Source organism: Macaca nemestrina, chromosome 2 (assembly GCF_043159975.1).
Source record: "Macaca nemestrina isolate mMacNem1 chromosome 2, mMacNem.hap1, whole genome shotgun sequence".
In the NCBI taxonomy this organism is placed as follows: Eukaryota; Metazoa; Chordata; class Mammalia; order Primates; family Cercopithecidae; genus Macaca; species Macaca nemestrina.
Window position 1 is genome coordinate 1,678,796 of NC_092126.1, and position 15,427 is coordinate 1,694,222.

Consider the following 15,427-nt stretch of genomic DNA (forward strand, 5'->3'; position numbering starts at 1 on the left):
GTTTTTGAGACAGGGTCTCGCTTTGTCACCCAGGCTGGAGTGCAGTGGCATAATCTTGGCTCACGGCAGCCTTGACCTCCTGGGTGCAAATGATCCTTTTGCCTCAGCCTCCCAAGTAGCTGGGACGACAGGCACGTGCCACCATGCCTGGCTAATTCTTTTGCATTTTGTATTTTTGTAGAGATGGGGTTTTACCATGTTGCCTAGGCTGGTCTCAAACTCTTGAGCTCAAGGGATCCACCCACCTCAGCCTCCCAGAGTACTGGAATTACAGGCATAGGCCACCGTGCCTGGCCCAGATTATTTTACTTTATTTTATTTTATTTTATTTGAGACAGAGTCTTGCTCTGTCGCCAGGCTGGAGTGCAGTGGTGCGATCTCGGCTCACTGCAACCTCCGCCTCCCAGGTTCACACCATTCTCCTGCTTCAGCCTTCCGAGTAGCTGGGAGTACAGGCGCGCACTACACCCAGCTAATTTTTGTATTTTCAGTAGAGAAAGGGTTTCACCGTGTTGGCCAGAATGGTCCTGACCTCTTGACCTTGTGATCCACCCACCTCGGCCTCCTAAAGTGCTGGGATTACAGGTGTGAGCCACCATGCCTGGCCGATAATTGTATTTTAAATAAGAAAACTAAAGCTTCAAAATCCTTAAAATATAATGCTTAAAAACATTTATACAGATATTAAAGGAATAGTTCAATAGCAGTGAAATATTTTTAATTTGAGAAGCCAAATACATATTCATGAATCACTCTACAGCTACAGAGAGAAACTGCAGTATTTCAAAATAGTATGGTCAAAATACTGTGTCATTCTGTTTAACCAGCTTTAAGATGTTGCTAGTTGCTCCAATACTCTATCTGATTTAGACTATAATAGGAAACCACATGTTTTACATAATGTATTTTCCAAATAACTGGAGAGTATCAGTTTAAGCACTAATCTTTTTTATTCTGATTTTCAAAAACTGTTAAACAAATCACACTTCACGGGGATTATAGATGTGAGCTGCCGCACTTCCCTTTCTTGTATACTGAGTCTATGTTAATCTATTCTTTTTTTCTGGCGTGATCTCGGCTCATTTGCAACCTCTGCCTCCCCGGTTCAAGTGATTCTCCTGTCTCAGCCTCCTGAGTAGCTGGGATTACAAGCATGTGCCACCACAACCAACTAATTTTGTATTTTTAGTTTCACCATGTTGGTCAGGCTGGTCTTAAGCTCCTGACCTCAGGCGATCTGCCTGCCTCAGCCTCCCAAAGTACTGGGATTACAGGTGTGGGGGATCTGCCTGCCTCAGCCTCCCAAAGTACTGGGATTACAGGCGTGGGCCACCGTGCCCGGCCTAAATCATTTTATTTTATTTTATTTTATTTATTTATTTTTTGGAGACAGAGTCTTGCTCTGTCGCCAGGCTGCAGTGCAGTGGTGCGATCTCAGCTCACTGCAATCTCCACCTCCTGGGTTCATGCCATTCTCCTGCTTCAGCCTCCTGAGTAGCTGGGATTACAGACATGCACCACTACACCCAGCTAATTTTTTGTATTTTTAGTAGAGACAGGGTTTCACCATGTTGGCCAGAATGGTCTCGATCTCTTGACCTTGTGATTGACCCGCCTCGGCCTCCCAAAGTGCTGGGATTACAGGTGTGAGCCACAGTGACCAGTGGTTTATTTTTATATAACAACTTTATTGAGATATAACTCACCTACCATATAATTTACACATTTAATGTGTACGAGGCAATTTTTTTTAGCATATTCACATAGTCATGAAACCATCACCACAATTTTAGAACATTTTCATAACCTCAAAAGGAAACCCCATACCCATTACCAGTCACTCCCATTTTCCCCCAAACCCCCAGGCCTAGGTAACCACTAATCTTTTTTTTTTTTTTTTTTTTTGAGATGGAGTCTTGCTCTGCCACCCAGGCTGGAGTGCAGTGGCACAATCTTGGCTCACGGCAAGCTCCACCTCCCAGGTTCACACCATTCTCCTGCCTCAGCCTCCCGAGCAGCTGGGACTACAGGGGCCCACCACCACGCCTGGCTAGTTTTTTGTATTTTTAGTAGAGACAGGGTTTCACCGTGTTAACCAGGATGGTCTCGATCTCTTGACCTTGTGATCCGCCCATCTCGGCCTCCCAAAGTGCTGGGATTATAGGCGTGAGCCACTGCACCCGGCTGGTAACCACTAATCTTTCTCTCTCTACATATTTGCCTTTTCTGGACAACTCATATAAATGAAATCATGTATCATGTGATCATCTGTGACTGACTTTTTTCACTTAGCATAATGTTTTCGAAGTTTGTTCCTGTTGTAGCATGTATCAGTACTTCATTCTCTTCCACGACTGAAAAATGTTCCACTGCATGGCTGGATGCAGTGGCTCACACCAGTATTCCCAGCACTTTGGGAGGCTGAGGCGGGTGGATAGCGTGAGCTCAGGAGCTCGAGACCAGCCTGGGCAGAAACCCCATCTCTACCTGTGGTCCCAACTATTGTGCAGGCTGAGGTGGGAGGATTGCTTGAGCCCAGGAGGAGTTTGCAGTGAGCTGAGATAGCGCCACTGAATTCCAGCCTGGGTGACAGAAGGAGACCCCATCAAAAAAAAAAAAGAAAGAAAAGAAAGAAGGAAAGAAGGAAGGAAGGAGAAAGAAAGAAAGGAATTCCACTGCATGGATATACTGTATTTATCCACTTGTTAGTTGATGGACATTTGGGTTGTTTCTACTTCTCAGTAATCATGACTAATGCTATTCTGAACATTCATATTCAGGGGTTTGCACAGCATGTCTTCCTTTCTTTTGGGTCTCTAGGAATGGAATTTGTGAGCCACCTGATAACTCCATGCTTTTACCTTTTGAGGAGCTGCCAGACCCCCTTTCCAAAGTCTCTGCACCATCTGACACTCCCACCAGCCATGTATGAGGGTCCCAGTTTCTTTTTTTTTTTTTTTTTTTTGAGACGGAGTCTCGCTCTGTCGCCCAGGCTGGAGTGCAGTGGCCGGATCTCAGCTCACTGCAACCTCCGCCTCCCGGGTTCACGCCATTCTCCTGCCTCAGCCTCCCAAGTAGCTAGGACTACAGGCGCCCGCCACCTCGCCCGGCTAGTTTTTTTTTTTTTAGTTTTTTAGTAGAGACGGGGTTTCACCGTGTTAGCCAGGATGGTCTCGATCACCTGACCTCGTGATTAAAGTGCTGGGATTACAGGCGTGAGCCACCGCGCCCGGCCTGAGGGTCCCAGTTTCTCCACATACTTGTTATTATTTGACCTTTTGATCCTAGCCATCCTAGGGCATATAAAGTGATATGTCATTGTAGCTTTCTTTTTTGGGGTTTTTTAGACAGGGTTTCACTCCCGTCACCCAGGCTGGAGTGCAATGGCACAATCTCGGCTCACTGCAACCTCTGCTTCCCGGGTTCAAGCCAGTCTCCTGCCTCAACCTCCCAAGTAGCTGAGATTACAGGCATAGGCCACTATGCTCGGCTAATTTTTGTATTTTTTGTAGAGATGGGGGTTCACCATGTTGGCCAGGCTGGGCTTGAACTCCTGGGCTCAAGCGATCCATCCACCTCAGCTTCCCAAAGCGCTGGGATTACAGGGATGAGCCATAGCTCCTGGCCTCTCATTGTAGTTTTGATTTGCATTTCCCTGATGACAAATGATACTAAGCATCTTTTCATATGATTACTGGCCATTTGTATCCTTCTGCAGAAATGTGATAACACCCTTTGCTCATTTTAAAACAGGGTTATTTCTTTATTATTGAGTTGAAGTAATTCCTTCTTTTGAGTGTCAGTGACTGAGGTTCACTGTGACACAGAGGGGCTCTCCTGGACAGCTGTGGCAGACACTCCATATTAAAAGGCAACATGATGCTGTCAGGAAGAACAAAAAAGCAATTATAAAAACATGTTATTACATATTTATGCACCTTTTTTCTCTCTCTTTGCTATCTATTCTCACAGCTGTAAATATGAATTATTTCTCTAGGTAGAAGCCAAGAGTAAGTCAGCTTCTCCCAAGAATGAGTTGCCTGGGTTTTGAGACAGTTTTCTGCCATACTTTGGGTAATTGTAGTCGCTAGGAGTCTGACTTCTGAGGGCATTAGGTGCCATTTGCCGTAAGTGGAGACAGTAGGTTGAAGAGGGTGGGACTAACTGGGGAAAGTTTTGGGGAGGTGAATCTTTAGTGAAATCTCCAAGAACACAATGGTGAGGACCTGGCAGAGTGGAGGAGATTTTAAGGCTGGGGTAACTGAGTAGTGGCGTCTGGGCACTGGGTCCTGTAGAAGCGAATTGGCAAGATGAATGAGCAGGGCATCACTGGTGTGACTGATCTTGGTCAAAGCGGTGAGAAGTCGTGAAGAGACAGGGTCTGCATGGGAGCAGTGGAAGGTCTAAAATTCAGCCTTTGAGCCCAGGGCTAGGCTTATGCTAGTAACTGGTTCTGATAGGTTAAGCTTCCTCTGGTTTGCTGGTGTGAGAAGAAAGAAAACCTACTCCTCCCTGTTTCCGCCTCACCAGCTTCCCCTCCTCGGCCAACCCCACCCTGCCCCCAGCCCGTGTGGCTAAACTGCCCAACTGACAATTAAAACCCACACCTCCCAACAGACCTCGCACCACCCAGAAGCCCCAGTCCCCACCATTCCTTCTGCTCCCCGGCTGAGAGTCGCTCCAGCCAATCACCTTCCAGGTGCAGGGCGACCGCTGCAGGGCCTCTGCCTCTTCGGGGGCCTCTCCCTCTCGCCTCCCCTGATTGTGGCTGAACTGTCACCACTTGATAGCAAACCACACTTGACACAGGAAGGAGAACAGGGCCCATCGCCCTGGGCCTCCATGAAATCAACAAGGGCGCGTTCCTCCCACCGCAGGCGCTGCTGAGCCTCCCGCCCTTCCTTCCGGTCGCTCTGGGTCTCGCGAGGCCCCGCAGGGAGCCTCTGGTGGTCTCGCGAGGCCCCGCAGGGAGCCCAATGGTGGTCTCGCGAGGCCCCGCAGGGAGCCTCTGGTGGTCTTGTCCTTCGCTGTTACGTCTTAGGACAGCGAAGGGAGAGGAAGAAAAAATCTCTTTTTCTTACTCTACTTACAGCTCCTTTTTTTCTTCCAACTCCTTTTTTGTTCTTCCTGACAGCATCATGTTGCCTTTTAATATGGCGGCACGTGGGCGGGAGATGAGTCTGGGGCCCTCGGACCTCTGCTTTGTGGCAGTTCTCACCTTGCTCCGCTCGCTGCCGACGCGCCTGCGGGCTGGGTTCGCTCTTCCTCCTCTCCCGCGTCTCAGGAGCCTGCCGCTGACCCCCCAGCCCGCGCCCTCCCGGTTCTAGGAATCCACCACTTTCTTGCTTTTGCTTGGGTATCTGGCGGAGGGGCCGTGGGGCCGAGGAAAGAGCAATGAGGGAAGCTCAAAGCCAGAGTCGGCTCCAGTGAGGAGCTGCCGGAGGGTGTTCAAGTTTTTGCAGAGTGAGGAGCAGAGTGATGGGTATAAAGTCAGAGGGAGCAGGGAAGGGCCCGGATCATGCAGGGCCTTGAGCCTGTGGTAAGGACTCTGGGATTTATATTCACCAGTTATGAAAAAGGACTTCTCGGCCGGGCGTGGTGGCTCACACCTGTAATCCCAGCACTTCGGGAGGCCAAGGCGGACGGATCGCCTAAGGTCAGGAGTTCGAGACCAGCCTGGACAACATGGTGAAACCTCGTCTCTACTAAAACTACAAAAATTAGCCGGATGTGGTGGTGCACACCTGCAATCCCAGATACTTGGGAGGCTGAGGCAGGAGAATCGCTTGAACCCGCGAGGTGGAGGTTGCAGTGAGCTGAGATCCTGCCATTGCACTCCGGCGTGGGCAACAAGAGTGAAACACTGTCAAAAAAAAAAAAAAAAAAAAAAAGAAAAAAGAAAAAGAAAAGAGAGAAAAGAAAGAAAAAAGAAAAGACAGAGGACTTGTCAGTGACCACAAATGAGTAAGTCCTCAACCTCTGCAACGGCTCTAGAGCAAATGACACTTTAGCCTTCATTCATTTAAGAAACCTGTGCCTAGGCCCTACAAGGTGCTAGACTAAGTATTCTTGGGGATACATACAAATATGAACAAGCCAGAGGCCCTCTCTGACAGGACTCGCTGACCAGGGGGAAGGCATAACTGCACAGATGAGCTGCGACGCCCCATGGGAAATGCTGGGCAGAGCCAGCAACAAAGTCCTGTCGAGGCACAAAGAGAGGCTGTCATCCCCCTGCAGCCTCCTCCTTGGCATGGCCTCATTTTCCTTGTCGGATCCTTAGTGTCCCACCCCGTGCCAGGTCCCACCCCAGGAGGGTCCAGTGCACACTTCCAGAAAGTCGGGGCTGCACTGCCCCAGCGGCTGTGCCCTTCGTGCTCTCCCCGTCCCAGGACTCTCCCAGCACCGCATGCCCATTTTCCCCATGGTCCTTTCTGCCCTAGACCAGACTGTGGTTAGTCATGGGTGCCCCTTCCCCTCACTGTCCCACTGCACGCCCTGGCACGGACAGGACACTTCCATGTCGTCTTTGCACCACCTGAACTCTGATCATAGGTTGATACTGTCGGTGTTTCAGGACAGGAAGAGGCAGTGTCCCCACCGAGGTCAGTCACCGGAGTCAGTGGCTGAGGGAGGCCGTGGGCAGCAGGGAGCCAGAGGAGTTGATCTCAGGATTGGAGACCGCCGCTTCCTCCAGGAGGAGAAAACCTGCCGGGAAAAGCCCCCAGCCCCACCCCCACCTCCGCACTGCCTTCGGCCTCTGCATTGACCCCTCCACTTCTCCAGGACAGGCATCATGAGGCGTTGAATGGTACCAGTGTGGGCGGTGGGCTCTCCTCTTTCCGGTTTTAATTCTTGGTTCTTAAAAACTCCGTTCCAAATGAGGGAAATGAAACTACTGAACACTCTCCCCCAGTAGCCAGCTGACGTGGGGCGAGAGAACAATTCCCAGTTAAGGCCCCAAAGGAAATCCCCTCCCTGCCATGTGCTGAGGCTGGAGAAGTGGGGGCTGGAGAAGTGGGGGCTGGGAGAAGTGGGGGCTGGAGAAGTGGGGGCTGGAGAAGTGGGGACTGGGAGAAGTGGGGACTGGAGAAATAGGGGCTGGGAGAAGTGGGGGCTGGGAGAAGTGGGGGCTGGAGAAGTAGGGGCTGGGATAAGTAGAGGCTGGAGAAGTGGGGGCTGGAGAAGTGGGGGCTGGGAGAAGTGGGGGCTGGAGAAGTGGGGGCTGGAGAAGTAGGGGCTGGAGAAGTGGGGGCTGGGAGAAGTGGGGGCTGGGAGAAGTGGGGGCTGGAGAAGTAGGGGCTGGAGAAGTGGGGGCTGGGAGAAGTGGGGGCTAGAGAATTGGGGGCTGGGATAAGTGGGGGCTGGAGAAGTAGAGGCTGAAGTGGGGGCTGGAGAAGTGGGAGCTGGGAGAAGTGGGGGAGGCTCTAGCTCCCTGCTGAGCCAGGCCCCGCCACCAAGGTGAAGGACCTGTCTATGGCCAGCAGCTGAGAGCCCACAGCACAGTGGAGAACCCGAGGCAGGAGTGAGAGGACCATGATTTAGCCCCGGATGAGCCACCAGTTCCAGGTCCCATGGCTCCGCTGCTTAGGTGCAGTCCAGATGCTCCTCTCTCACAGACCCCTGGAGTGTGGAGCAGCCCCAGCTCCTCCCACAGCTCTCTTGCACACTGAGCTGTGTCTCCTCTCACAGTCTGGCTGTAGCCCCCCACCCCTGGTCTCAAATAGGTTACAATCTGGAAAAGCAGTCAGGGGTGGGGGTCAAGGGCAGAAGCTAAGGCTCCCTTTGATCTTCTTGGGAGGCTGAGAAGTCCCACAAGTGACAAACTCTTATGAAGCTTAGTTTAAGAAAGAAAAGAGATCCCCACACCTGCAGAGGGCAGCAGCTAGAGAATTATTACAGACAAAGCGGGTTGACCACCATCATTCCTTCCTTCTTCCCTCTCTTTGTTTCTTTTCTCCTTTCTTTCTTTTTTTTTTTTGGAGATGAAGTTTCACTTTTGTTGCCCAGGCTGGAGTGCAGTGGCATGATCTCGGCTCACTGCAACCTCCACCTCCCAGGTTCCAGCAATTTTCCCACCTCGGCCTCCCGAGTAGTTGGGATTACAGGCATGTGCCATCACGCCCAGCTAATTTTTTGTATTTTTTTTTTTTTTTTGAGACGGAGTCTCGCGCTGTCACCCAGGCTGGAGTGCAGTGGCCGGATCTCAGCTCACTGCAAGCTCCGCCTCCCGGGTTCACGCCATTCTCCTGCCTCAGCCTGCGAGTAGCTGGGACCACAGGCGCCCGCCACCTCGCCCAGCTAGTTTTTTGTATTTTTTAGTAGAGACGGGGTTTCACCGTGTTAACCAGGATGGTCTCGATCTCCCGACCTCGTGATCCGCCCGTCTCGGCCTCCCAAAGTGCTGGGATTACAGGCTTGAGCCACCGCGCCCGGCCAATTTTTTGTATTTTTAATAGGGATAGGGTTTCACTATGTTGGTCAGGCTGGTCTTTAACGCCTGACCTCAGGTGATCCACCCACTTTGGCCTCCCAAAGTGCTGGGATTACAGGTGTGAGCCACTGTGCACAGCCTCCTCCTTTCTTTGAGCAAATAGTCACCAAGCCCCTTTATGTGCATAAAACACTGTATTTTTTGGAATAACACATGACCCCTGCCTCCAAAACTTTGTAGTAGGCCAAGCATGGTGGCTCACGCCTGTAATCCTAGAACTTTGGGAGGCCAAGGTGGGTGGATCACCTGAGGTCAGGAGTTCAAGACCAGCCTGGCCAACATTGTAAAACCCCATCTCTACTAAAAATACAAAAAATTAGCTGGAAGTGGTGGCAGGTGCCTGTAATCCCAGCTACTTGGGAGGCTGAGGCAGGAGAATTGCTTGAACCCAGGAGGCGGAGGTTGCAGTGAGCTGAGATGGCGCCATTGCACTCCAGCCTGGGCAACAAGAGCAAAACTCTGTCTCAAAAGAAAAAAAAGTTTGTAGTGCAGTTGTGGAAACAAGACAGAAGTCCAAAGAATTAAATCACAATACAAGAGATGTCATGAGGCCGGTGGATACTGGGGACGCTGGCACCATGTGTTCAGAGGACAAGGTGGCAATTGCAGTGGGGAAGGCTTCATGGAGGAGGGAAGTCCAAGCCATGCCTCTGGGATGCGGAGGGTTGGGGTGGGCAGAAGAGGCCATTCCAAAGAAGGGAACCCTCTGCCAGAGAGACTGGAGAGTGGGAAGCGTTTGTTCTGTGTTCGGGGAAATAGTGGGCAGCCCGGGCTGGGGGAACCCACCTGCAGGTCATGTGTGCAGTGATGGTGAAGTGTGGGCGGTAGTCGTGAAGAGAGGCTGGAGGCGAGCTCAGGCTGAATGAGGCATCTGGACTTTCTCCTCCAGCCAGGAGCTGCCTGGTTTGTTGCTTTCACTTTGGATCTCAGAGATGCTGCTGTGCTGCTTAATACTGTACTTGCTTTATTCCTGTTGAGTGGAATAAAGCAAACACCCTAATATGTGGAGCACGCTCAAAGAAAGAGGCACATGGCCCCCCAGAAATTCTCGTGATCCTGTGGAGGGGTGAGCTTGGCCAGGGCAAGTAGGCCGGATGCACCAGGGTTGCATTGGACAAGAAGCACTCTGGTCTCCTCTGCCTCGAAAAGCACAGTGAGCGGGGAGCCCAGAGCTCACGACCAAGTAGGAGGATCCAGAGCTGTGCAGTCAGACTTCCAGCCTTGCTGGCATGTTCTGCTTTCAACTGGAATCTGCGCCGGTTTCAGCTGGACGTCCAGGCTTCCACCCACTGAGCCAGCGTGCTGCTAGACTAGCGGAGGGCTGCTGGTGTTGCCAACCAACTGGCTTGTCTCTACACATCCTTCAAGACCACTGGGGCCGGGTGCGGTGGCTCACACCTATAATTCCAGCACTTTGGGAGGCCGAGGTGGGCAGATTGCTGGAGACCAGCCCAGACAACATGGTGAGACCCCTGTCTTTACTAAAACTACAAAAGACATGGTGGTGTGTGCCTGTGGTCCCAGCTACTCAGGAGGCTGAGGTAGGAGGATCACCTGAGCCCAAAGGTTGAGGCTGCAGTGAGCCTTGATTATGCCACTGCACTCCAGCCTAGGCAACACAGTGAGACCCTGTCTCAAAAAAAAAAAAAAAAGAATTAGAATAAAAAAGACCATTGGTTTACTAGATTTTTTTTTGAGGGGTAGCAGCTGCCTTTCTCAAAAGAAATTCTATGGAGAACCCCAATGTATGAAACATATCAAAGTGGAATTACTGGGATGCGGAGGGAATGGGGTACCTGGATCCCACCTGCCAGTCTTTAGGCATTCATGAGGAACCCCTGAACCTGCTGAAGCCTGTAAAAGGGCTTAAGCAGAGTGTGAGATGACCCAATGCACATTTTAGAAAGATGCCCGTGGCTGCTGGGTAGAGCCGACATTGGAGAGGGACGCGATTGGGGGCGGGGAGCCAGTTTCAGGAGGCTATGAAAGTGGTCCAGACGTGAGCTGATGAGGTCTAGACCCAGGGCAACAGCCTAAGGATGAAGAGCAGGGTTGGATTCCAGAATCCAACATTTCTGAGCTAGAATCAGCAGGAATTTCTGCTCAATTGGATATAAAGGGTGAAGGCTGTGAGGGCTGGGCTGCCTGGGCTGAAATGTACCGTAAAGTGTGACAGCCGTACAGGAGAGAAACTGCTGGGACAAAGGATAAGAGTTGAGTTTGGGGCCAGGCACAGTGGCTCATGCCTGTAATCCCAGGACTCCGTGAGACTGAGGTGGGCGGATCACCTGAGGTCAGGAGTTTGAGACCAGCCTGACCAACATGGTGAAACCCCATCTCGACCAAAAATACAAAAATTAGCTGGGCGTGGTGGTGGATGCCTGTAATTCCAGCTACTTGGGAGGCTGAGGCAGGAGAATCACTTGAACCTGGGAGGCAGAGGTTGCAGTGAGCTGAAATCGCACCACTGCTCTAGCCTAGGTGACAGAGTGAAACTCTGTCAAAAAAAAGAGAGTTGAGTTTGGGATACATCATGTTGTGACTCTGGGACATACAGTAGTTGATTGACCAGTAGAGAGTTAAAAAAGCAAGTCTGGATCTTCTGGATCTTCTCTTGTGGGAGAGAATGTTGGAGCTAGAGATTAAAATTGGGGAGTTATCAACAGATTGGTAGACACAAAAGACATGGAGTAGAGAATGTGCATACCGGAGAGAAAGAGGCCTGAATCAGGCACCTGGGTTTGTGACAATTTGATCTTTATTTAGCTTTTTCACTGGTGTCATTGTTATTACCATTATGAGAGAATATTTTATTTTTTAAATTATTTTTATTTTTTTAAACACATGGTCACACTGTATCGCACAGGCTGGAGCACAATGGCGTGATCTTGGCTCACAGCAGCCTCAACCTCCCTGAGCTCAGGTGATCCTCCCACCTCAGCCTCCCAAATAGCTGGGACTACAGGTGCGTGCCACCAGGTCTGGCTAATTTTTAATTTTTTTGTACGTACAGGGTCTCAGTATGTTGCCCAGGCACTCAAGAGGTCTGCCTGCCTTGGCCTCCCAAAATGCCAGGATTACAAGCCCGCGCCTCTGTGCCCGGCCATGAGTGAACATAGTAGAAAGCAGAGACAATGTGCCGGATGTTTGGAGTGAAAAGGACTTGCTCCTGTTCTCTTAGGATGGACAATGCTACACACAATCATAAATCACAGGCTACAGGAGAGGCACCCAATCCTGCAGGACACTTCAACGTTCCAGATTAGAGGGGGAACGAGAGATCAGAGCTGGAGGTCCCTTTTCTGAGCCCCTGAGTGTGGTGGTCCACGCCACTCACTCTGCATGCAGCAGACACTAAATATTTCACCTTCTCTAGACGACAGCAGTTCCTCAAGACCAGGAACGCTGGGATAAAGCATATAAAGCTCTTAGCACAGTGTCTGGCGCCCCTTCGATGATGGTTATATTATCAATTTTCTTATTCCTTTGAATTACTGGCCAGAGCTGGCAGGGAACTTTGCACACATCAGGCACAAAAAACCCGTCCATGCAGTCTATGATCAGGAAGCTCGCGGCACTCTGACAGTCCCCGACAAAGCAGTTCCCCTTCTTCCTAACACAGCGAGGGTCCGTAAAGGAGATTATCCACAAGGACTAGCTGAGTGGATAAAAAGACAGACTAGCTGAGTGGCTGACCCTTCCAGACGGCGGGCTGCCCCTGTACACCTGCGCTGCGGTTCTCAAAGTCGGCCTCAGCTTGGTCCTTGGCTGGAAGCTTGTAGAAAAGTTTCTGGGTCAGCAGACCTCACAGGCAAGGGTCCCCTAGCTGGCCACCCCAGCTAGTAACCAAGGCAGGAAAGCCGGGGGGCCCCGTTAGCGTCGCTGGAAAACCATTTAAACATCCCCGCTGCTTGGCCACCAGGCCGGCAGGTGCAGGGGTCGGGCCAGCTCCCCGCAGCCCGCCCATCCCCCGCGCCCCGCGCTGCAGTTCCCTCTGCGCAGCCCGGTCTGAGTGAGCCTGTGCCGAGTCGCCCGGCAGCCCGCTCTCCATGTGACTTCAGTTTCCGTCTGTTCCTTCCGCTGGTGCTAAAATAATCTGATGCCCCACAGAAAGGAGGGAGCCCAGCCCCGCGTTCGGCTGCTCTCGAGGAGGCCGGAGCCCCGGAGAGGATGCGCCCCGCGGAGCCGCCTGCGCCTGCGGGAGCCGTGAGTATTTCCTGCGTGGGGGCGTCCCCAGGGGACTTCTCCAGGTGGGCGAGCTCGAGCGAGGTTGGGCGGCAGGAGGTCAGGTCCGTGGCCGGCAGCTCAGGGCTGAGGAGGAAGCTGTGGCTTGCTGCATCCAGGCGCCGCGCTTCTGTGCTGGGCGTGGGGGCCGCGGCTCTGGGTGGAGGTGGAAATGCCTCCCTCCAGGAGCGCTTAGAGCTGAAAAGCTGGTGCGGTGTAGTGGAAACCACCAGGGCTTCAGACTCAGACGTGGGTTTGAGTTCTGGCTCTGTAGGGAGCATGTGAGCAGACAGTGAAGGTTTCCGAGCCTCAGTTTTCTCATCTGCAAAGTGGGAACAGCCGTGCTCCCTCCCTGGACTGGGCGACTGGATATGATGGGACGGCTCTGTGCACACTCAGCATGCTGAGCGCTGGGCTCTCCTTTCCTGTCCCACAACGTGGACTGAGAACCACTGTTTCATAGATGAAGACGCTAAGGCTGGTTAACAGCTACACCTGTTCACAGATTCCGTCCACGTGCCAGGCCTGTCCAAGGCTCTGGGGATACAGCTGTGAAGATGTGCAAAGCCCCTTCCCCCACAGACGGTTTGTCCTTGGGAGATCCACTGGGGCTCTGTGACTTGGATCCTAGCCTAGCCTTAGATCCATGGCTTATCAGAGGGAAACTAAGAGGAGGGCGACTCAGACTGGGAAGCTCGTCGGTGGCCCTCGTGGCCTCTCCATGTGGGCCGGCTTCTGAAGGGGTCAGCATACTTCCCCGGGTACCCAGGAGCTAGACGGAAAGAAGTAAGGAGCCACCGGTGTGGCTTTGTGCTGCCTCTGAGACAAGGTGAACACGTGCCAGTTAGTGGCTGGGACTGGAGGGGGCCAGGTCGGGGTCCTAAGAATGGAACCTCTGGATGGGGCTGGTCGGGGCTGCTGTGCTTCCGGAGGGGCTGAGGGGGCCCCACTGGAGGCTTCTTCGTGATGGGTACAGCCTGTTAGGAGTCTGGATGCTAGAAACACTCAGAGTCTGTGGAGCTGGCCCTCCGTGCTTTCCTGTGTGCTCTTTCCCTGCTGGCTGTGACACACAGACTGTTCCTGTGGATGCTGGGGGGTTGCTGGGCTTTACATACAGTGCATATTTATTCTCCTCACACACCCCTCAGGTTTGTATGTGTATGCCTGATAGTTCCTAAAGATTATAGAATCATGGGCCCAGGAAAAAACCTTAATTCCTGCCTTTAGGTTTAAAAAAATAATAATAGGCCGGGCACGGTGGCTCAAGCCTGTAATCCCAGCACTTTGGGAGGCCGAGGCGGGTGGATCACGAGGTCAGGAGATCGAGACTATCCTGGCTAACATGGTGAAACCCCGTCTCTACTAAAAATACAAAAAACTAGCCGGGCGTGGTGGTGGGCGCCTGTAGTCTCAGCTACTTGGGAGGCTGAGGTGGGAGAATGGCGGGCGGAGCTTGCAGTGAGCCGAGATCACGCCACTGCACTCCAGCCTGGGAGACACAGCGAGACTCCGTCTAAAAAAAAAAAAAAAAAAAAAATAATAATAATAATAATAACTCAGCTTCACAAAGAAGGAACTTTAAAAAAAAGATTATTTATTTTTAGAGACAGGCTCTTGCTCTGTGGCCCAGACTGGAGTACGGTGGCACGATCACAGATCACTGCAGGCTGAAACTCTTGGGCTCAAATGATCCTCCTGCTTCAGCCACCTGAGTAGCTAGGACAACAGGTGCACGCCGCCATGCCAGCTAACTTAAAAAATTTTTTTTGTAGAGACAGGATCTTGCTATGTTGCCCAGGCTGGTCTCGAACTCCTGGGCTCAAGCAATCCTCCTGCCTTGGCCTCCCAAAGTGCCGGGAGTGTGAGCATGAGTCACCACACCCAGCTTTCATGTAATGAGTACCTTCATGGGAACTTCATGAAAACACATGTAAACATAATCTCTCATAGTTTTAAAATTCATCATCCAAGAGATCCTGCTCTTTGATAAAGAGACATAACTTCGTAGGCTCCAAAACAGAGAGTACACGCCTAGTGTCTTTGTTCTGGGCATTAAGAATACATTGACCGGCCGGGCGCGGTGGCTCAAGCCTGTAATCCCAGCACTTTGGGAGGCCGAGACGGGCGGATCACGAGGCCAGGAGATCAAGACCATCCTGGCTAACACAGTGAAACCCCATCTCTACTAAAAAAATACAAAAAACTAGCCGGGCGAGGTGGTGGGCGCCTGTAGTCCCAGCTACTCGGGAGGCGGAGGCAGGAGAATGACGTAAACCCGGGAGGCGGAGCTTGCAGTGAGCTGAGATCTGGCCACTGTACTCCAGCCCGGCGACAGAGTGAGACTCCGTCTCAAAAAAAAAAAAAAAAAAAAAAAAAAGAATACATTGACCTTTCTGTCTCTGATCTTGACTCTTTTGGAAGAGAGATGCTAGTACTGATGACAACCTGCATTCTGGCTGCGGTGTGCGTCCACACTGCAAAGTGTGCGCAGACTCTCATACGGACAATGACTGTGCCTCACATTGTGCTCAGGTCCGTTTCAGAGCCTCAGAAGTTAGGGGAGGGTGGACTTCCAACCACGACTGAAAGCACCGTCTTTCTTAGGACATGCTGTGTCTATAACATACTTACAGGTGTCTGCACTCACCGATGCTTGTTGAGGTGTCATTACACATCAGTGACAAACATTTATCATTTTTTTTGCTTTTG

General features: G+C 51.7%; 1 protein-coding gene, 1 long non-coding RNA gene and 1 pseudogene across 3 annotated transcripts in view; 2 read left to right on the forward strand and 1 right to left on the reverse strand.

The window, feature by feature from the left end:
• Nucleotides 1-15,427, forward strand: part of LOC105470781 (negative regulator of reactive oxygen species) — a 58,565-nt gene that overhangs the window by 24,837 nt on the left and 18,301 nt on the right. The window contains exon 1 of one of the 2 annotated variants that reach the window (XM_011723015.3): nt 11,558-12,700. The exons of the other annotated variant lie outside the window; for it this stretch is intronic. Within the exon in view, the coding sequence (XP_011721317.2) occupies nt 12,594-12,700 (107 nt within the window). The 5' untranslated portion in view covers nt 11,558-12,593. Of the gene's footprint in view, nt 1-11,557; nt 12,701-15,427 lie in introns of those variants that run through there. 2 annotated transcript variants of the gene reach the window in all.
• LOC105470779 (uncharacterized) lies at nt 3,255-5,813 on the reverse strand. Its single transcript, XR_980746.3, has 3 exons — nt 5,219-5,813; nt 4,693-5,036; nt 3,255-3,882 (listed from the first exon to the last, which is right to left on the reverse strand). It is a non-coding gene; the product is annotated as an uncharacterized lncRNA (long non-coding RNA).
• LOC105470782 (uncharacterized) lies at nt 12,719-14,957 on the forward strand (annotated as a pseudogene).